The sequence below is a fragment of the Marmota flaviventris genome, chromosome 7 (assembly GCF_047511675.1).
Source record: "Marmota flaviventris isolate mMarFla1 chromosome 7, mMarFla1.hap1, whole genome shotgun sequence".
Taxonomy (NCBI): domain Eukaryota; kingdom Metazoa; phylum Chordata; class Mammalia; order Rodentia; family Sciuridae; genus Marmota; species Marmota flaviventris.
This window is the reverse complement of record NC_092504.1, coordinates 41,406,146-41,427,673: the sequence shown is the minus strand read 5'-3', so window position 1 is coordinate 41,427,673 and position 21,528 is coordinate 41,406,146. Positions and strand designations below refer to the sequence as shown.

The 21,528-nt window shown below is 46.0% G+C and overlaps 1 protein-coding gene across 1 annotated transcript; it reads right to left on the bottom strand.

Annotated features, from left to right (window-relative positions):
• Positions 1-1,953: 1,953 nt before the first annotated feature.
• On the bottom strand, positions 1,954-3,461 carry Gsx2 (GS homeobox 2). The gene is made up of 2 exons (XM_027938249.2): positions 2,885-3,461; positions 1,954-2,294 (listed from the first exon to the last, which is right to left on the bottom strand). The coding sequence occupies exons 1-2, from the start codon at positions 3,459-3,461 to the stop codon at positions 1,954-1,956; spliced, it is 918 nt and encodes a 305-aa protein (XP_027794050.2).
• Between the last annotated feature and the right edge of the window lie 18,067 nt (positions 3,462-21,528).

Genomic DNA, 21,528 nt, shown 5'->3' with positions numbered 1-21,528 from the left:
CAGCTCGCTGCACAAAGCCGCCCGCGGCTCCTTATTCGGAAGGAAGGGCACTGCTGTCCGTCCCTCCTCCCTCCTGCATGCCCGGCTAGGGCCTCAATGGGAGTCTGAAAACCGGATTTTCCTTCCCCTGAGCGTACTGTGGTGGTGGTGGCGGGGGGTGGGGTTGGGGGGGCGAACACTCAAGGAAACAGTGAGTGGTCGCATTATCCCTTCCTCCTCCTCCCTTAAGTCCACAGCTTTAGAGTCCTGGAAGCTCCTGGTGAGGTTTCAATAGGACCTGCCTAAAGTAAATCAGACCTAAAGAAGGTGTGTGTGTGTTAAACAGTTCCTGTGACTTAAACCTATTGGGTGGCAGGCATCTTTATAGAAAACGACCAGAAATCACACTAATGGGTGTTAGTGGGACTGAGAACCTCTAGTTTGCATCTTCCATCTTCTTCACTTCCTCAGCTACAGACCCAGGCTGCACTGAGGAGAGACCAGGTTGCCTGCTGAAGGAAGAATTGAACACTCAGTGTTGTGGCCGGTAGGAATGAACTCTTCCAGCCACGGGAAAAGAGGAACTAGAAAAGAGCTGGATTGGGTTAAAGTCAGAGACCAGAGACAACAAGAAGTGCCCCACCCCCGCAAGTGTCCAAAGACATTTCTGGGCTGTGCTTTTCTCTCTCTCTTTTTATTTATTTACTTTCTGCTTCTCTTTATTTCCAGGCTGTTTTGGAAATGTGTGATTGTAAATCTTTACACAGAATACTTCCCTGTCCCTGACTTATTGTTTTCTCAGCATTGAGAGGAAGCAGCTTATTTCTGAGTTAGACAGACAACCAAGAGCATTAACTTTTCTAATCACTTGTAGCATCATTTGTAAGTTTCTGTTTGTTCACTTCAGACTTGTTTGATAAATTCTTACTTTTTCAAAAACTATCTTGAAAAAGAGAACTATCTTGACTATGCGAATGCCTTCACATAATTCAGGTTTTAATTGTGAGAGAGATAAAATAGGCAGGGGGTAAAGGGTGGTATGAAATACACACTAGGTAGGGAATATCTTACTTGTCCATGCAAAGTAAAAGGTTTATCTCTCAGTCATTGTCAATGTCACTCTAAATGGAGTGATTTTTTTTTTCCCTGACAACTGTGAAGATATCACCTACTTTGAGGATGGGGGGACCATCTGGAAGGTGGTATCAAAACTAAAGGTGTCTTCTTGGGGCAGAAAGTTCTGTTACACAGAAAACCTATAAAGCCACATACTCCCTTAAGCCAAGAGACCTACATTATCAAGTTTCAGTTAACCTTTTTCTCTAAGACTTCAAATAGGTTTTCTTTTCCTGTACATGCCTTTCTGTAGACTTGAGAGGAGGAGTGGGTAGGAGAAGATGGGGAGAGCACACATCACAAATTTAAAACCCTGATTCTGTTTCATTTATTTAAATAAATATAAATATAAATTTTATATAAAACTATTCACATATGAAGGGACTTCCAGCAACATGGATTTGAAACTCTCCCCAGGCAAATTTTCAGAAAGCAAGACCTACAGGGTTTAATTTCTAAGTTATTGGTAACCTCATTGATTTCAGTTTAAAATAACAACAAAAATAATGAAGAAACCTGTGTTCTTATCAGGTTTTGAAAAGCAGGGACATAGAAATGACATGCACTTTCAAAAAACCCTTTACAGTAGTAAACCAACCCTGTTTTTCTTCTGTTATATAATAAGACTGAGTTGAATTCTAGATTATTTACATTGTTTTAATAAACGATCTATAACTCCCAAACAGGTCAAGAAGGAGATGCGCAGGGTTAGGCCCAGCTTTGAACTCCCATGACTTAGTCACTAGTTCCTTCTCCAGATGGGACGAGGGCGATGGGCGAGAGTTTTGGCCCCGGGATGCCCTAGGTGTTGGCTACGGGAGCAGCTGGTGTGCGAGGGGCAGGGTTGGGGAGGCCCCCTCATAACGGGGAAATCTCCTTGTCTTCATTAGCGGAGGCTGGGGACAAGGAGTCCTCGTCCTCCGAACGCGCGTAGTGAGCTTGGCTACCGACGCACTTGCAGCCCGCGTGACTGTTCCTCTGGGCGCCCTTCCCCTCCTTCTTGTGCTTCACCCGGCGGTTCTGAAACCAGATTTTCACCTGCTTCTCCGACAGGTTCAGGTACGTAGCGATTTCGATCCTCCGGAGTCGAGACAGGTACATGTTGGAAGAGAACTCCCGCTCCAGCTCCAGGAGCTGAGTGCTGGTAAACGCCGTTCTCATCCTCTTGCCATTGGGTACCTGGCTGGTGTCGGAGCCTCCTGCGGACCAGCCAAGAGAGGGCAAAGAGGTAAGGCTCGGGAGAGGTGCTCCCACCCTACGTGCCATCCCTTGGAAAGGACGCCTCTCAAGGACCCACCCCAAACACCTGCTTTGATCCTTCACTCTTTCCCATTTCGTGGCACGTCGTTATTTATTGGAGGAGGAAAGATACGCCCAAAGCCAGTCAAGACCTTCGATGCGTAGGACACAAAGTTAGAGGATTAAAGGGGGTGGGAGCTTGCACTTGTCTGACTGTCTCCTTTGGAGCCTAGTAGAGAGGGTCGCAGGCACAGCCAAAAGCATTGAAATACTTTATCTAGCCGGGACACAATTTGCCATACTTCAGTTCAACACACCCACACACCCACCCCAAACTTCTGCCAATTAACCTCTGCATTCTCCGCAGATATGTGGAGAGTTTGGCAAGCTAACTTGCACCTTTGTAGAACTTCTGGGGATGCCCCACAGTTACACCAAAAGCCCCTCCTCCCTCCCCTTCTCCGGTCTCTCTTCCTCCAGTGGCGGAGGAAAGTTTACTACTGGGAGCGCTAAAGGCGCGGCGCGCAGGTACCCAGAAACCCCGCCCTACCCATAGTGAGGCAGTGGAATCTCCGCGGATCCGCCACGTTGTAGGTGGTGGCAGCACAGACAGGTGCGTGATGCTGTGGGTGCCCCAAAGCAGCTGCGGCCGCAGCGGCCGCGGCCGCCGCAGCCGCTGCAGCAGCGGAGCCTGGCTGCTGGGGCTGGTGGTGGTGATGGTGGTGCTGTGGCGGGTGGTGGTGATGATGCGCGTGGCTCACCCGCGGGCAAAACTGCGCATCCCCAGGACCCGAAGAGAACTGGCTCTTGAGCAGAGGCAGGGCCCCGGTGCCCCCTGCCGCCCCGCCGCCGCCCCCGACCCCTGCACCCCCAACCCCTGCGCCCCCGCCACCAGCGCCTGCGGGCGCGCGAGGGGAGTGCAGGTGCGAAGTGACGCAGAGCGGGCACACGCAGAAAGCACCGCTTTTGCGGGACGGGCAGCCGGGCCCCGACACCGACATCACCAACGGGGATGGCATGCCCAGCGGGATGAAGAAATCCGGCCCGGGGTGAGGTTCAGGCAGCGAGGGTGCAGGCCGGGAGGAGTCCTTGATGATAAGCGAATCGACATAAAAAGAGCGCGACATGTCGGGAGGGACGAATGGCTGGAGGGCCCGGCTGGCCGCGGCGCCCCCTCCGCTCTTGTGTTCTGAGCTCTGCCCCGGAGCAGCGTGGACGCCGGCGGTCAAGCCCTTGGGGACGCGAAGGTGTCGGCGTCTGGGCCGCGAACAAAGGGGTCCCTGGAGAGGGCTGGTCCTCACGTCCCCCGCCCGGCTCCCGGGCTCCTGGATTTTATAGCCCCCACCCTGGCACGTGATGCTGCGGAGTACCGCACGGCCCAGGCTCCTCAGCAGCTCCCCACCCTCGGGATAGGCTGCCCGAGTCACAACAGAAGCGGCGAGGAGGGGCGGGCGCGCGGCAGGAAAGAACACGGGGGAGGGGAAGGGGGAGACTTTGCAAAGTGTAGGTTTTGTTAATTTCCCAGGGAGGCCGGCCTCCTTCCCCCTCTTTCTCTATGCTTTTCCGAGAAATCATTGCGCTGCATCTCATCTTCTACCCTACCCCTCTCCTTAGCCTGGACCCCAACCCAACTCTTCCCGGCGCCCTGCGGCAGAGCACACCAGGTGGAGACTTCAAGACCGTTTTAATAGGGATGCCCAACGCTCCCGGCTCCTCAGTGTCAGCCGGAACTACGCCAAAGTGAAGAGTGAGGCCTGTGGTTTGCAGTAGGGTGTGCAGGCAGAGGACTGGCAGCTGACCTGAGGGCAGCTGAGGCCAAGCTCACACCTACCCCTGTTAGCCAGTTTTGGACTTGGTCAAGGTCATTCAGGTGGTTAGTTCATGACGGATCAGGTGGTAGCAGTGAGGCTTCCCAGCTAAGAAGCCGCCAAGCCGCCAAGCTTGTTCTGATATTCTAGAAGATCTAAAAGCCTTTGTACTTAGGGCCCTGCTGGGGTCGCTTATACCAAGGACCCTTCCTTGTGCCACTTTCTACTAAGCAACTATCTCCTGATGGAGAGGGGGTGGTGGTTGTGAAGAGTCATCTTTTTATTTCTCCAAGTAGTTATACTGCTGCATTTCCAGGTCAACCCCTACAAATTCCATTCCAAAGATTTTGGAAAGAGGACCAAACACCAGCCCTCCCGGAGACTGGGCAGGGGTTGAGGGAGGCCTTTGCTCTGAGTCTAGTGATCACTTGTTCCTCTCATTTTTATTGTTCTTGGACAATGGTCTAGTCTTAACAGGAAGCATTGTCCTTCTGCATCCCCAAATTCTAAAAAGAGTGGAGGGGACTGTACCACCTGAGGAATCCTATCTCTAATCATGAGAAGTGGCTTGGTAAAGGAAATCTCTCAGTGGCGCAGGTCCTTCACCCCCAGCTGCCAGAGAGAAAATGCTACTAAGACTGGGACACTTGATCTTTGGGGAAACAGCAGTGGTGACAGCTTTTTCTTTATAGAAAAGCAGGTTGAAGTGGGGAGGCTGAGCAACAGCTACAAGTTGGGTCTTTTCCCCAGAATGGCTGACTCCAAGCCTGAATTCACAGAGGTGCCAAGAAACTTAAAGACAGGACTCTCTCCATCGGAGAGAACAAAGTGCCCCCAATACAGGAGAGCACCATCTCTGTCCTGTCTTTCTTCCCTTTCCCGTCTCCGTGACTGTCTTTTTTGCCTGCTGGAGAAGTGTAATTGGGTTGTAGGGACGCCCCGCTCTGGGGAGCCTAGGATTTATGGATGGCAATTAAAGTTTTATGAATTGCAGCTGAGGCTGGTTATTGAGCTATTTGAATGTGATTAGAATTCAATTAGAAAGCGGTTAGTGGACGGTGGGTCTCCAGAGTGTAAACAGACAGCTATTCCAGAAATGTGCTAATCCAACATCTTGTGACAACAATTAAGGAGTCTCAGGGCTTACCGTGGGGCAGCTCAGCTGTAACTACTTTTGTACCGCAAGGTTGGCTAGTGCAGCCCTTGTAGACACCCAGCCTCACCCCAGCCCACCCTCGCTTTTGATGGGAGAATCCAGGCAGTCTCCACAATCATTCCAGCCCCAGATTTGGGAAGATTTGGAGTTCAACAATTGAGAGAGGCTTTATGGGAGGGTATTTTTTAAATGGCCTGAATTGTTCAAGTAGGTGACTCCACCCCCTCCTAACCCACCTCCTTGATTCTTTAAAAGTAATAGCGTTTGCTCTCTTGTTTTCATCCTTTGGGTGTGGTAGAAGGTTATCCAAGGTCTGTTTGGGGCTGACACTTGTATCACAATATTCCCAGGAATTTTGAGTGTGCTCACAGAAAGAACTCCTTTACTAATGTGCTAGAAATTGTGTTTGTGTGCAGGCCATTTTAGTAAATCTTTATTATGCAAAAGATTTGAGCATCCCCTTCAAATTATGTCTGACTATGGAAACATTCAGTTTCTAGTACCAAGGAATTTTGAGAAAGGTGAGAGACCTGTGAGATTACTTAGGGCTCAAGGGGTTAGGGGCTTCAGAACAAGGTAAGGCTAAAACTAGGACCATATCTGAGAAACGTACCCATTACAGTATTTGGTTAATTTATTGGATGACAAAGAGCAAGTACTTTGGTATCCCCTGGGTAATCTCTATCCTCTTTCTTTTCTCTAGTTATCTTTGGATTTCCCAGTATCTCCATCTTCCTTTCTTCCCTCCCTTCCTTCCTTCCTTCCTTCCATCTAGCCCACATCTTCAGAAGCCAGTCTAAAGTATGCCTGTCCTGCATGGTCCTGGACAGCATTACCACTGGTCCTGGTCAGGTGACTGTTTTCAGGGAACAGCACCCCAACCAGCTCAAAGCAGAAGGGGACCCCATGCTCAGTCAGACAGACCTTTGGCGTGTGCCCACAGTGCTTGCACCACTGCACAATTTTATTTCTCAGTGATTCTGTCCGATAAAATTTCATTGTCCATTAAGTAATCCCCAAAATGAGAGCTCTTATGAGCCTATAATGAGCTCTAATTGCCACGACTTGGGGAGCCACGTGGAAGGATTTATTCGGAATTAAGCAGTTGGGTACAGAGTACAGGCTGTTACCTAAGCCATTACTTTCATAACTCAAGGAGAAAATGAGTTCTTTTAAGGGGAGGGGAAGTCCTTTGATTCTATCCCTTTCGCTCAGGATGATAGAGGATGGCTTTGTCTTCCTTGACTGCAAGGTCCTGTCATAATCCAGAAGGAAACAAAATTGTTCTTCCCACCTCCTCCTGCCCAGGGCACCCCCCACCCTACCCTCAACTTAGAGAAAACAATCAGCAGTTCTAGAGAGAACAGCAGCAGCTGCCTTCTTGTCTCAGGACTCTCCAGTTGGAACCTTGGGTGAGCGGTTTCCTTCTAGCTCAGTCTTGACATTTGAATTTTTGGTTCCAGGTTTCAAAAGATCTTCCAGTACTTTTTTCTACCTCTGGAATGGAACCTGACTTGAACCCCACATTCCCCTCTCACTTCCCTTTTTTCCTAACTCTTTTCATGGGCAAAGTCAGGGAAAGTAAAGGGTGGAGACAGCCTTGCTTATTCAACAGGCCTCAAAAGTTCTGACCTGATGTGCTTAGCAGTTTTGTTTTTTTTTTTTAATCAGGGCTGTAACTTCCACTTTGCCCCTTCCTCTGCATCCCCCCAAGAACTCCCCCCTATCTGTCACCAGTCCTTTTTTCTCTCAGTGTCAGCATTTGCCAGCGTGGTTCTCCTGCTCCAAACGGAGGCCGCAAGCAGGGCGGGACAGCCCAGGAGTTGGAGGGGCCGCCTCGGATTTATTTGCTCCTCTTACATTGATTTCATATTAGTTTCCAAAGCGATGAATGATCTCAAAGCTGGGTTTTGTTAGCCGAACACAAACAGGAGACAGGACTTACTTGCCCCCAGCTCCCTTTAATGAGGTCATTATCAAAGCGTGAACAAGTCTATGAATGTTTTATTGAAAGCGCATCGTTAACTTGTATCCATCCTTTTCTGCGAGTGGCATTGTGATATTGCTGTCTGTGGCACATCTTACCCGATATAGCCCGAGATTTCCCCATTCTCTGTAACCAGGCAACCCTTTCTGAATACCCAAAAATTGAAAAGAACCGCTTAGTCTTCAAGAAAGTCCTCAATAATAGTGGAAAAGAACAAAGATCCAGGAGACAACAAAATGCCACAGGGGTGACTTTTCATGAGCAATTATCTCTCATTAATCAGAAGAACAGCTGCAATATTAATTTTCTCTCTTTCTTCCTCTCTTTTCACAGTCCCCAACATTTGAATAATCATAAATTTTGATTTTATGAAGGAGTCACATTTTCAGGGACTGGAGGAAAGCAGCTACCTAGGTGAAGACAAGGAGAAAATGCTCTCGTTTTATTTTTTTTTGTTTGGGGAAAGCTGCCAACAAAGCAAAATGAAAAAAAAAATAAATAAGAAAGAAATGCCAGATTAAACGCCCCCCCCCCCTTCTAGATGGCTGCTGAGAATCGGGACTCCTTTCTCCTCCACCCCTTCCTCTCCCCACCGCTCCCTTTTTTCCTCCCCCTGTCCAGACCCACTCCCTAGTTCTGCTCTGAGCAGGGTGAAGGGAAATGTCCCCGGCGTCTGGCGTGGGAGTTTCAGCCGGGTTTCTGCCGGTTTAACTTGCAAACGTGAAGCCAAGCGTTGTCGATCTGACCAAAGAGACACTCTTTGGGCGTAACTCGCATTGTGGCCATCAAAAGCCCGCCAGCCTTGGATGAACTGAGACGTGCATTCAGTAGAAATGGGGCGCTCACTTTCCTTTCAGGCTCTGGAGAGGCGATTATTCACAGGACGTGTTGCCACGATAGAAAATGTGGGTCCCCATATAAGGCTGTAACCTGCAAACGAGCTTGCGGGGAGTTGAATCTCATTAAAGCTGAGGCTGCAATTAGCAAATACGCACTCACAGAGAACTCAAGCTCTTCTTGAAAAGCTGTGGGTCCGATGAAAGAGGGCAGTTGGGAGTTAGTCCTCATATTGCGGTCTGGGCTGAGTAATGGGGGCCCAAACGCCTGCAGTCCCTTCAGCCCCCACCCCCACCCCCATATTGTTGCTTTTAACGCATATCTGGGCATGGCCTTTCCAGAGAGAAAACAGGCTGCAGGTCCCTTGCTTATGCACCACCAAAAATGATCTTGCTTCTGCCTGGTGCTTATTCAGAGCGGATGAGCTTTTGAGAAACCTGAATTCGCCTTTGTGCTCACCACAGTTTCAAGAGTTCAATTCAGCCAAGAAGAAGGGGGGGGGGGGGTCCTGAGAAAGGAGTGAGGGGTTTGACTCAGAATTTCAGGAAAAGCCCAGTCTCCCATTCTCCTCACCCTTGGAACAGAATTTTGATGGCCCTGCATGCCTACCACATAACCCCTCTGTTCCCCATTTCACCTTAATTACTATTCGCCCACCCCCAAATCCAGGCATCCTTCTCTGACTCTTAAAGCTCTCCTCTGTCATCAGAATAAAATTTATTGAGGGCCTACTCTGTGCCCAGCGTGTGCTAGGCACCACGGGGAGCCTGCCTGAAAAGGCCAAGACAGTATCCAATAGAATATTGTTTCATTTCAGTAACAATGGCCTGAGGTGGGGAACAATTATCCGGATAATTGAAGCAAATGCTCCACCTCCCTCCTTCCCTAGCCAATTCCCTTGGCCAGTAACATTTTTCACTACCCTTTTCAGGGATGGTGGTTTTTGCATGAGAGGGGCATGAAGGATAAGAGAGGGTTGAAGTATTCCCATGCATATCAACTTCATACTTCTTTTGGTCTAAATTTGCTGCCAACATCAAGCTGAAATGGCTGCTTAATTATGAGGATCAAGACAACTTTTGTTGTTGTTTTTTGGTGCTACCAAAATATAAGTGAGCCTTTTGCAGACATTTTGATTTAATGACATGAGGCCAGAACAGTTTCTAATTCCAGGACTGAAAATAACTGATAAATACTATCCCCTATCTCCTACCCCTCATCCTGGACTCTGAAGAGATTAATTTAATATCTTATTATTAATTTAATATCTTCAGTCATTTGATAGCTGGAAAGGATGTATTGAATACCTACTATACACCAGCCTCTATGCCTGGGGTCCCAGGGGTACCCTGGGAGTTTCCAGTACTTAAACAAATCAACAGATCAACTCAGAGCTGACTTGTTACAAAAAGGTCACAGGAATGTAAAAAGAAATGCCCAAGGAACTCTGGAGTTGATAAAAATGGAAGCCTGAAGTGACATTAAAGTGAAGACCTGCAGGATGAGCAAGTGCTGGCCTGGGAAAGGGGGATGGGGAACATGTTCCTGGCCACAAGGCCACTAACAGTCCCACATAAGAGCCTTGGAAGAGTTTCTCTTGGTTAATTACAAGAACTGAAAGGACACCAAGGAGAATGGAGGAAAATGTCCATTTCTGCAGCTGTGAAATAGGAAAAGGGCCACTGACCTCAAGTCGCTGTAAGGAATTAAGGACCAGCTAGGGTGGTACCTGGTGCCTGGCAAGAGCTCCTAGCTTCTCTTGTTTTTATTATTATTTGATACCTATAGCTCCAGGGGGCCCCTCAGTCTTGGCAGCAACCTAAAAGCTGCCCAATCACTCTCAGACCCCACTGCTCCTTTGCTGACCAAGTTTCACTCTGTGAGGCTCCTCCACACCTGGTGCCTGGTGCCTTTGGTTCCTGGGCATATCTTTGTTCTGCAGCCCCATCCCACTCCCCACCACATCAAAGGACCTGGTGTCCTGGCTAACCCCACTTAGGACTATGCCCTGAATTTCAAAGCCTTCCTGTGGTCTCCAAAAACCTCCCAGCTTTGCTATACACCCAGCTGGTTCAGAAAGATGGAAATGGGCACTAGTCAAGTATATGACAGTCTGCACAGCCAATATTCCTGATCTCTCATTGTATGCCAGGCCCTGTGCCTTGCCCACATGACCTCATTTAATTCATTCAATAGTCCTATCAGAAAAGGTACCACTACTTTGGCTGTTTGTTTTTTTTAAGTAAAGTTTATTTTTTAAATACCTTTATTTGTTTTTATGTGGTGCTCAGGATCGAACCCAGGGCTCCGTGCTTGCTAGGCAAGCACACTACCACTGAGACACAATGCTAGCCCCTTGGCTGGGTTTTGAACCCAGAGTCTATTGAAGTTCAAAGACTAACTCAAGGTCATATAGCTAGAGATGGCAGAGCCAGGATTCAGACCCTGTCTGTCTGATGTAGGGGTCTGAACTTTTAAGCATGAGGCAATACTACCTCCAAGTAACAACTGCCATGTACTGAGTACCTACTGTGCATCCAGCAACAGGTTAAGATGAATGCATCATTTTTCAGTGATTCTGACAATAAACAGTTGTTTATTGTCCACTCTTTGGTTATTGTGATTTTCCTACACATTAAAAGTTTCAAGGACAGCGTAATGTGGCCCACATAACAGGGCACATACTAGCCATCTGTAATCCCAGGTATTCCAGAGGCTGAGGCAGGAGGATTCCTAGTTGGAAGCCAGCCTGGGCAATTTAGCAAGACCCTGTCTTAAAATGAAAAACAGAAAGGGCTATGGATGTAGCTCAGTGGTAGAGTCCCCCTGAGTATGATGGGGAGTGGGGAGGTAGAAGGCTCAGAGTGGAATTAAGATGTGGGTAGGGAACATAATTGTTTTTGTTCACCTATGCTAGAACCTAGTGAGCTCTGAAAAGAAATTAGGGTTGATGAAAGCAATATTTTATACTTTTACTTCAAAAGCCTCTATCCCAACTATACATATTTCTGTTGGAGCTTTACCATCAATCCACATCCCCAGTCCTTTTATTTATTTATTTATTTTGAAACGGGGTCTTTAAGTTGCTTAGATCCTTGATAATTTGCCAATGGCTGGCCTCAAACTTTGGATACTCCTGCCTCAGCCTCCCAAGTGGTTTGGATTATAGACGTGCACCACTGAAATTGCTTTTTCGGGTACCTCCCCCAGTTGACTGCAAACGGTACCAGGTCAGAAACTGGATCCGTTTTGTTCATTCACCGGTGTATGTCAGCTTCCAGTCTGAGCTGGCATTGATTAGAAGGGTAGTTCATATTTATTTAATGATTCCTCATTTTATAGTCAGGGAAACAAACTCTTGGATACACTATTGGAAGTGGCAGAAGGAGTATTCACACCAGTTTCCCATGCTGAGACTGTGCATATCTTTTCAGCTGAGCCCACAGCCTCCTGCGATTGTGTCCCAGGCTAAAAGGCACAGAGCACTGGAAATCCGGGCTGAGGCAGGCAAAGCCGTGTGAGGCAGAGGCAGAGGCTGCTGGAGGCTGGAGAGGCCGCTCCCTGTTTGGGAGTAAAGGGGCTCGAGGCTGCGGGGTGCTCTCTGAGTGCCCGCTGCTCCCCTTCTCACTCCGCAAGAAGCACAACCTGCTCTCTTCCTCGCGTCTCTGTCCGTGGGTCTCTGTCTCCCTGCTTTTCCTGGCTTATTTCTCAGTGTGAAACCCAGAGAATCTTAATCGATCGCACTGGCCCAAAGCCTGAATACAACCCATCAGCAATGGTCCCCAAACACAGGCGTGCCCAAGCTCGGACGGCGGACCCTTCGGGACAGGTGCACAAGCGCGAACCAGAGGGCGAATTTGCGCGAGGCTCTGCGCATGCGTGGGTGTGAGGCCCGAGAACTTGAAGGCATCTGTCAAGTGCACGAGAAGATTGTGTTTGAGCGTGAGAAAGAGTGCAAAGTGAGACAAGGTGTATGAGGGTGTGTGAAGGGAATGGATGCCTCCGCAAACGTGTGTGGAGGCGAAGAGTGCGTTGGGAGGAGCAGAAATGTGCGGGACACGCGTAGGGACCTGAGCAGGAGCGCATACGAACAGGAGCGCGTGAATATATGAATGTGAGGCCAGGAAAGACCGTGACCATGTACGGGCCGAGGAGGGTGTGGGAAGTGCGAGAGGGGTGTGAATGTGAGCGTGTAACCGACTGCGCCAACGGTAGGAGTGCGTGCTTGCGTGTGAGCGCGCGTGCGTGCGTGGGCCGCGCCTTGCGCCCGCCTCCCCGCTCCGCTCAGCTTCCTGGCAGTGGGAGGTGGCGCTGGAGCGGGCGTTAGCCCCTGCCAGCTCCCGCCAGCTGAGGCTGGAAACTGGGTCCTCGGAGAGTAGGGAGGAGGCGGGGAGTGTGCCCTGTCCCCTATGTCAAAGCCGAGTGGTAGGGGATCTGGGAGCATTACCTCAGGGTCCCATCTTTCACCTGCCCCCCTTTTTGCTCTCTTGCCCTGAGGATCACCTTTCTGTTCATCTACTCAAGGGACATTTATGGTGTGCCTGCAGTGTGCCAGCTGTTTCAGTCTCTGGGAAAAGCAGAACAGGATAGCTTAGGGTCACTCTTCATGGTGCTTCCACTGGGATTTTGGGTCTTCTGCTGGTGTGTAACTGTTTGGCAGGATGCCCTTGAGTGATTCAAATGTTGGCTTCTGCCCTCCAGCCGTGGAGAAGGACACCGAGAAGTTTACAAGACAGACAATAATAACGAGGAGACAATGCGTGAAATAAGTGCAAATCCATTCCATTTCTACCCCACCCTTAACCTTTCCATTGCACTATTAAGCTTGGGACTTGGAGTTAGGAGATCCTGGGTGTGAATCCCCCAACTCTGTCTATAACAATAGAAATAATAATGGCACTTTTCTCATAGGGTGGTTGTGAGCATTGGGGCAGGTCATGACATTCTTGGCACAATACCTGGCACAGGGTTAGAACTCATTATACTTCACAGCAAATACACTAAGATAAAGATGTTTCTGGGTCCGATAGAATGTTATGAGGAAAGAGAAATGCTGTATTGGTGGGCTGCAAAGTTTGATTGTCTGTGGATTTAAATTAATTGGCACACAATTACATCCCTCCCTAGCATCAGACTATGATGACTATCTGATGTCTGTTTGTGGATCACTGCTAGTGACTTCTCCCCTCCTGGGCAGATTTTATCAAACGGCATTGACAATGGGAAGGGAAAATCACAATGGGAAGGGAAAAGACTGCAAGAACCCTCAGGAGCTGACTGTTCTATTAGGCAGCTTTAGAGCATTTCCAGTCCACACATGGCCCATTAAAATGAAAGGAATATTTTCACAGTAACAAAATAAGTGCAGTAATTTAACCTTGGGAGCAAAACTTCCTATTAAATATGACATAGGAAATATGTTTCCTGGTTAGCCATGTACCTTCCTGGAACAAGGTACTGTTATAACAATTGCAGGACATATTTATTTATTATTTTTAAAAGAAGCCTGGGTTATTCAAATTCTTTTTTTTTAATGTTCAAACTAGGATTGCAACATAATTTTGTTTTAAACCAAAAAGAATGTCATTAAATATTGGGTTTCTTTATTAAGATGTTTTTCCAAGGAAAAATATGTATGAAAAAATATCTTGAAAAGTGTGGTTCTTGATTGTAATATTTAAGTTTTTGAATTTAACAGCAGGAAAGGGGTTCAAATTCTCTGTCTTGCTGGAACATCTCTGTTACTGGTGACTTCATCTTTTGGTCTCAGACCCCAACCCATTGAATCCCTTATCCAGATAACCTGTCTCATATTACACCTGGGGAAACTGAGGTCCAGAGTGATCAAGTGGTCTAAGTGGGCAGTCCTGCCTAACAGTCATCAAGTAGCAATATCTCAGTTTTGGTTCTCTACCCACAGTGTTCACACTTGCAAGAAAATGACTAGGCAACCAGGAGGAGAAAAGAAGGAGGAGTTCGAATTCTCTGTCTTGCTGGAACATCTCTGTTACTGGTGACTTCATCTTTTGGTCTCAAACCCAAACCCATTGAATCTTCCTTTCTCTTTTCTCACTCTGTACATTTAACCACTGGGAAGTTCAAATGGGTCTGCCTTCAAACATATCCAGAAACCGACCACTTCTTAACATCCCACTACAATTACTGTGGTCCAGACCAGACTACTTCATACTCTCCTAACTGAGCTTCTCCTTCCTCCACTTGCCTCCACAGTCTGTTCTCTACTAAACAGCCAGCAGGGTCCTTTCAAATTAGAAGTCAGAGCAAGATCCAAAGACCTTAAAATGACTAAAAGGCCCTCAGCTACTGGGCTTCTTGCTTCTGCTCCTCTGCTTTTCTTGCTGGTCTAGCTCCCGGTTCTGCTGAGAACTCCTCCCCTACAAGCCCACTGTCTCACTTCCTCACCTTCCAGTTGTTTTTGATTGTTTGTTTTGGTACTAGAGATTGAACCCAGGGGCACTTAACCACTGATCCACATCCCCAGTCCTTTTTCATATTGTACCTAGAGACAGCACCTTGCTGAGTTGTGTAGGGCCCTTCTAAGTTGCTAAGGCTTGGAGTTAGGAGTCCTCCTGCCTCAGCCTCCCGTCCTGCTGGGATTACATGAGTGTGCCTCCATGCCCAGCTACCTTCCGGTTTTATAACTATCTCTTTTTCTCCCCTAGCATTGATCCCTTTCCAATGTACTATATATTGTGGTGAGTTTAAATGTTTCTTGTCCGAATCTCCCTGCTTGAATGAAAGCTCCTGGAGTTTTTGTTCATTAGGATCTCGAAGAATAGCACCTGCACTCAGTCGCTATTGGATGTTGGCTTGAGAGAAGAAGGCCAGAGTTCTAGGTAGATGCCTAACCATCTGTCTCTCTATGTAGCACTTTAGAGTTTAAGATGACTCTTGTTAAATTATGTCAATGTATCTGCACAACTATGGAAGCCAGATCCGATTTTAAAAAACAGTTACTTCTACAAGGAGGTATTGAGAGGTAAAAGGATTTGTCCCAGTCGGATCTAGAATCAGAATCTAAATCAATGTCATTTTTGGTGGGAGATGAGTTCTTTGTTTCTAGACCTCTGGGCTAAATGAAGAGAACTAATGGGCTATTGGATTCACTGTGGCTCCTTCTAAGATCTGACCCTGGGATTAAGGTTAGGGTCCTTCCTCCACTATCTGTCTGGGGTATTACGCAGCTGCTTAAACCCCAGCTAAATGGGTGGTGCTTAGGGAATGCATCACAATGGCCACATCCTTTTGTTTTTGTAATTTACACAGGGTTGAAAACAAGAGATCTTGTCTTGTTTCTAGAACTCATTTAGAGTCTGGCCTGATTCCCTGGGCTTGGCTCCGTGCCCTCCCTCATCTCACTGCTCTGGGGACACTGTCTTAGTCAGTGTATTACTGTTTCTTCCTCATGTTTGGGTTCTCTGTCAGTCCATCAGATTTAGCTGATGAGCTCATTGACTGCAAACTGATTGAGCAAGACAATGTTTCTAATTCTCTAGGCACACACAGCACCATTGTCTTCCACAGATGCTTAATAATAATTGGCATTCCCCTTACGAGGCCATTGATACCTCATAATCAATCAATAGCTGTTGTTGGAACAAGAATTTATCATAATAAACTGAAAAAGTAATTTAAAAACAATTTAATTCAGGAGACAGATATAAAAATAAAATCACCAATTCTGAATGCCTTGGGGAAAGTGGGGGTACGTACTGGGTAGTTTACCAGTGAGCTACATCCCCAGTCCTTTTTAAAATTTTGAGACAGGCTCTCAGTAAGTTGCTAAAGGTTTTGCTAAGTTGCTCAGTCTGGTCTTAAGCTTGCAATCCTCCTGCCTTAGTCTCCCAAGTCACTCGGATGACAGGCATTTACTTCCATGCCCTGCTCTCTACACATTTTTGAAAATAATATTTTATTCCTGAAGGAGATAGCAAAGTAAATGACAGTTTATATATATATATATATATATATATATATATATATATATTTTTTTTTTTTCCTTTTGTACTGGGCATTGAACTCAGGGTCACTTGACTACCAAGCCACATCTCTAGCCCATTTTGAATTTTATTTAGAGACAGGGGTCTCACTGAGTTTCTTAGCACCTCAATTTTGCTGAGGCTGGCTTTGAACTCTTCCGGCCTCAGCCTTCTGAGCAACTGGGATTACAGGCGTGCACCAACATGCCCGGCTGACAGTTAATTATTTGTTATTATTGAAATGACCAAAATTGTTGCTCCTTTGGAGGGCTCTGGGGATGAAACCCAGGGCCTCACACAAGCGAGGCAAGAGCTATACCCCCAGTTCAAATTGTCACTTTTTATGTGAATGGGGAAATATAGCATGTAAACATTCTTGAACAAGGCAAGGAAAAGGACAATTTAATGGTTTATGAAAATATTAATTCAATGATTGATTATTCGCTGATTATTTACATACCATTTTTATTTGGAATTTATTATGTCTCAGGTGTACACTAATTTCCTGTTTTATGTCCTCTAATGCAGCAGAGATAATAATGATTGATGTAAAATGTAATGGTAGCCCAAAGTGAAGTGCATCACTGCTGATCTTTTTGTTGGTGGTGGTTAAATATTTTTTTTAGTTGTTGATAGACCTTTAGTTTATTTATTTACACGTGATGCTGAGAATCAAACCCAGTGCCTCACAAATGCCAGGCAAGTGCACTATTGCTGAGCCAAAGTCATAGCCCTTGCTGTTGATCTTGAGAGGGCTTTTTCTCTTTTTTCTTTTTCTCTTTCTTTCTTTCTTCCTTCTTTCTTTTCTCCTCCTCCTCCTCCTCCTCCTCCTCCTCCTCCTCCTCCTCCTCTTCTTCTTCTCCTTCTCCTTCTCCTTCTTCGGTGCTGAAGATTGAACCCAGGGCCTTGTGCATGTGAGACAAGCACTCCACCAACTCAGCCCCGAGAGGGCTTTTTCATCTGTGCTTTCTGTTCTTTCTTTCCTCCCTCCCTCCCTCCCTCCCTTCCTTCCTTTCTTGAGATCATTCAAGTTCATGTTTTTAATAAATAGTATGGCTACTAATCTTTCCAATACCACAGGTATTGGCCAGAGAATGATCTTGACCCAAACAGGACTCTAAGGGTATTTAGTTGTCAAAAATAACAACTATCTGGGCGTGGGCATGGTGGTGCATGCCTATAATCCCAGTGGGCTCCAGAGGCTGAGGCTGGAGGATTGCAAGTTCAAAGCCAGCCTCAGCATATTAGCAAGGGCCTAAGCAATTTAGTAAGACCCTTTTTCAAAATTTAAAAATAAATAAATAAAAAGGGCTAGAATGTGGCTCAGTGGTCAAGTGACCTTGAGTTCAATCCCTGGTATCAAAAAAAAAAAAACCCCAAACAAAAAACCTCACAACATACACACACACACACACACACACACACGCATCAGAATAATGGTTACTTTAAATATGGGCCTGAGTCATGGTGTTAGAAGAACTTCTGGAAATAGAAGATAGTTGCTGTTGATCAGTTTTATTCACCATTGCTTACCAAGCTTCTACGTGCAGTAGGTGCTGGGGCCACAAAGATGACTAGAACTTAACCACAGCCAGTGATGGGTTCTAATACAGGTGTGACAGTGGGCCCATCTATGGAATCAGGGAGGAGAGAGCAGCTCTTTCTTCCTGCTGGTATCAGTTTTGCTAAGACTGGGCCTTGAACTATTCAGAAGAGATTCTTAGATTAAAAACAACAAAAAAGAACAGGGGAAGAGAATGTTAGGCCTAAGGTCTAGGGCACACAGGCCCAGAGGATGAATGAGCCTGAGGCTGATGGAGGTGGCAGAGCTGCATGCAGGACAGAGAAGTAGCAAGGAGTGTCTGGTGGCAGAAAACAAGGGCTCCAAGTGGCACATGGAGTGTGAAGTGTCTCCATATTAAATAAACAGTCTTTGGAAGATGGGAAGCATAGAATTGAGATGATTATAGATGCTCCTCCAGTTTCAGGGGACCTACATCCCGATAAACCCATTATCAGTTGAAAGTATTGTGAGTAAAATGTGCATTTTGTATACCTAATCTACTGAAAGTCCTAGCTTAGCAACAGTGTACCTGGAGGGTCCTGGGTGCTTACCTTTGTGAAAGTGTGGCTGACTTGGAGCTGGGATCACTGCCAACCAGCATCGCGGCAGAATGTTGCCCTCCATATTGCAAGCCAGAGAAGAGATCAAAATTCAAAATCTAATACAAGCTACGATAAGTGTTGGTGAGGATGTGGGGGAAAAGGCACACTCATATACTGCTGGTGGGACTGCAAGTTGGTACAGCCAATATGGAAAGCAGTATGGAGATTCCTTGGAAAACTGGGAATGGAACCACCATTTGACTCAGCTATCCCTCTCCTCAGTCTATACCCAAAAGACTTAGAAACAGCATACTACAGGGACACAGCCACATCGATGTTTATTGCAGCACAATTCACAATAGCTAAATAACCTAGATACCCTTCAGCAGAGGAATGGATTAAAAAAATATGGCATTTATATACCATGGAATATTACTCAGCATTAAAAGAAAGTAAAATCATGGCATTTGCAGGTAAATGGATAGAGTTGGAGAAAATAATGCTAAGTGAAGTTAGCCAGTCCCAAAAAACAAAATGCCTAATATTTTCTCTGATATAAGGAGACTGATTCATAGTGGGGTAGGAAAGGAGAGCATGGGAGGAATAGATGAACTCCAGGTAAGGCAGAGGGGTGGGAGGGGAAGGGATGGGGCATGGGGTTAGAAATGATGGTGCAATGTGATGGTCATCATTATCCAAAGTATATGTAAGAAGATGTGAATTGGTGTGAATATACTATGTATAAAACCAGAAATATAAAAAATGTGCTCTATATGTGTAATATGAATTGTAATGCATTCTGCTGTCATTTATAAATTTAAAAAATTAATAAAAATAGGAAAAAATCAAAATCTAGTTTCTACTGAATATGTATCATTTTTGCACCATTGTGAATCAAAAAATGGTAAATCAAACCCTGGTAAGTTGAGGACTGTCCATATATTATAATAATTGCAAAGAATGATTGAGGGTTTGGGGATACAGCTCAGTTGGTAGAGTGCTTGCCTCACATACACAAGGCCCCTGGGTTCAATCTCTAGCACCACACACACACAAAAAGATTGGAACAGAGAGAAACCAGAGACAGTACAAAAGTCCAGATTTGAGAAGATGAGGGCTCCTTTAATCTATAGTGGAATGAATGGATAAGAGAGGATAAATTTAAAGTCGCATAAACAGCCTGGGTTACTCATGAGATAGGATGGAGTACAGAAAGAGAAAAGAGCCAGCAGGGCCTTGGGTTTCTAGCTCAGGTATCTGTGTTGATGGTGATGGTGCTGACAAATACCGTGGTTACAGGTAGAAGATAAACAGTTTTTCATCCCTTCAAATGGGGTTCTGGGTGGAGTGGTTGAAAAGGAAGAAAATCATTTGGTTTTTAACATTTTGAGCTTTTTTGTTTGCTTGTTTGTTTCTTGTACTAGGGATCTAGCCCAGGGATGCTTTACCCTGAGCCACATCCCCAGCCCTTTTTATTTGTTGAGACAGGGTCTTGCTAAGTTGCTAAGGCTGACCTCGAATTTGTGATCCTCCTGTCTCAGCCTCCTGAGTTGCTGGGATTACAGGTGTGTACCAACACTCAGGTAACATTTTGAACTTTTTTGTGTGTGGGGGGGGTACTTGGGACATAACTCAGGGGCACATGACCACTGAACCACATCCCCAACCCTATTTTGTATTTTATTTAGAGATAGAGTCTCACTGAATTGCTTAGCGCCTCATCACTGCTGAGGCTGGCTTTGAATTTGCCATTCTCCTGCCTCAGCCTCCCGAGCCACTGGGATTACAGGTGTGTGCCACAGTGCCTGGCTGACATTTTGAGCTTTAAGAACAATCTGGGAGAATTTTTGTTTGATGTATAGTAGCAGTTAGATAGATAAATTTAAGAGATACTGAGATTGGAAATTAAAAAAATGGCAAGTTTATAATATTTAAACTACATGTAATTTATTTATTTTTACAGTACTTATAAATTGAATTCATGGTCACTCTACCACAGAGAGAGCTAAATCCTCAGACCTTTTTATTTTTTATTTTGAGACAAGGTCATGCTAAATTGCATAGGCTGGCCTTGAACTTGTGAACTCTTGCCTCAGTCTCCTGAGTCACTGGGATTACAAGCCTGGGCCACTGCACCCAGCAAAACTACATGTAGTATTTGAAGTAATAAGAAAAAAATGAATTTACGCAAAGTTGGATTGGTGGTTAGGATGATGGTCAGGAAAGACCTCAAAGTCACTTGGGTTCATTACCTGCCAGACTGGTTGGTACATGGTATGTAACAGGTTGAAAACTGAATCAGTACAAGAATCTCACTCCCCTACTGTCAGGAATCATCTATTCTTTTGGTGAGTCTATCTGGTTTAGTATTTGCCACTTGACAGCAGGGCTGGAATAAACCTGGGATACCGGATCAAGGTTGTAAGGCAGTTTGGTGTGAATATGGGATTAGAGTTAGAAAGAATTGGCCTGAATAGGAAATCAGAGCTGCAAACAGCCTTTTGAACTCACCTGAGCCAAACATGTACCTTCAAGAATTGGCCTGAGCCTTCCTTCCTCATCCCATCTTATAGAAACACGGTGAAGTAGGGAAATCAGATGCCCTACTTTTTTTTTCTTTCTGGAAGACTGCCTCTTCCATGTAGAGCTTGAACACTTTCTGACTCAGTCAACTTTATATCCACATAACCTGTTGACAATTTAACATGGCAAGAATCCCATGGAATAGAGCACCCAGATGTTTGTGCCCTGGTCCTAGCTCATTCTCCTCAACATTGCTCAGATTCCCAGTCTGAGTCAGAATCTTCCAGGTCATAGCATGTTTGTTTGTGTTTCCTGAAGAAGCTGAAGTGCTTGCAAAATGGTCTGTCATATCTACCTCCAGAAAGAAGACTGCTCATCTTTGAGATCCCATGTAGATGGAAGGAGAGAGACATGGTCAATCAGTGCACAAAATTATATACAGTACCATAATGAATCACCAGCTATAGCTATTAACGTTTTATCAGTTACCTCATTACCTGGACAGCTGCCCTCATCTCATTGCATTCTGGATCAGTCTCCTGCTTGAACTTGGCAGGCCTGTTTATGGTCCTCAGTGCAGGTTGCTATCTTACCATATATGAGGCTTCCTACTCATACCTTTCTCCACTTAAAGTGCTTCTACCTTTTTCTCATTCATCTAGTTTTAATGTTCGATGTGCTACTCAAATCTGTAGATTTGCAGGGCCTGGTGTAGCACTCCTGTAATCCCAGCTGCTTAGGAGACTAAGGCAGGAGGATTGCAAGTCCAAAGTCAGC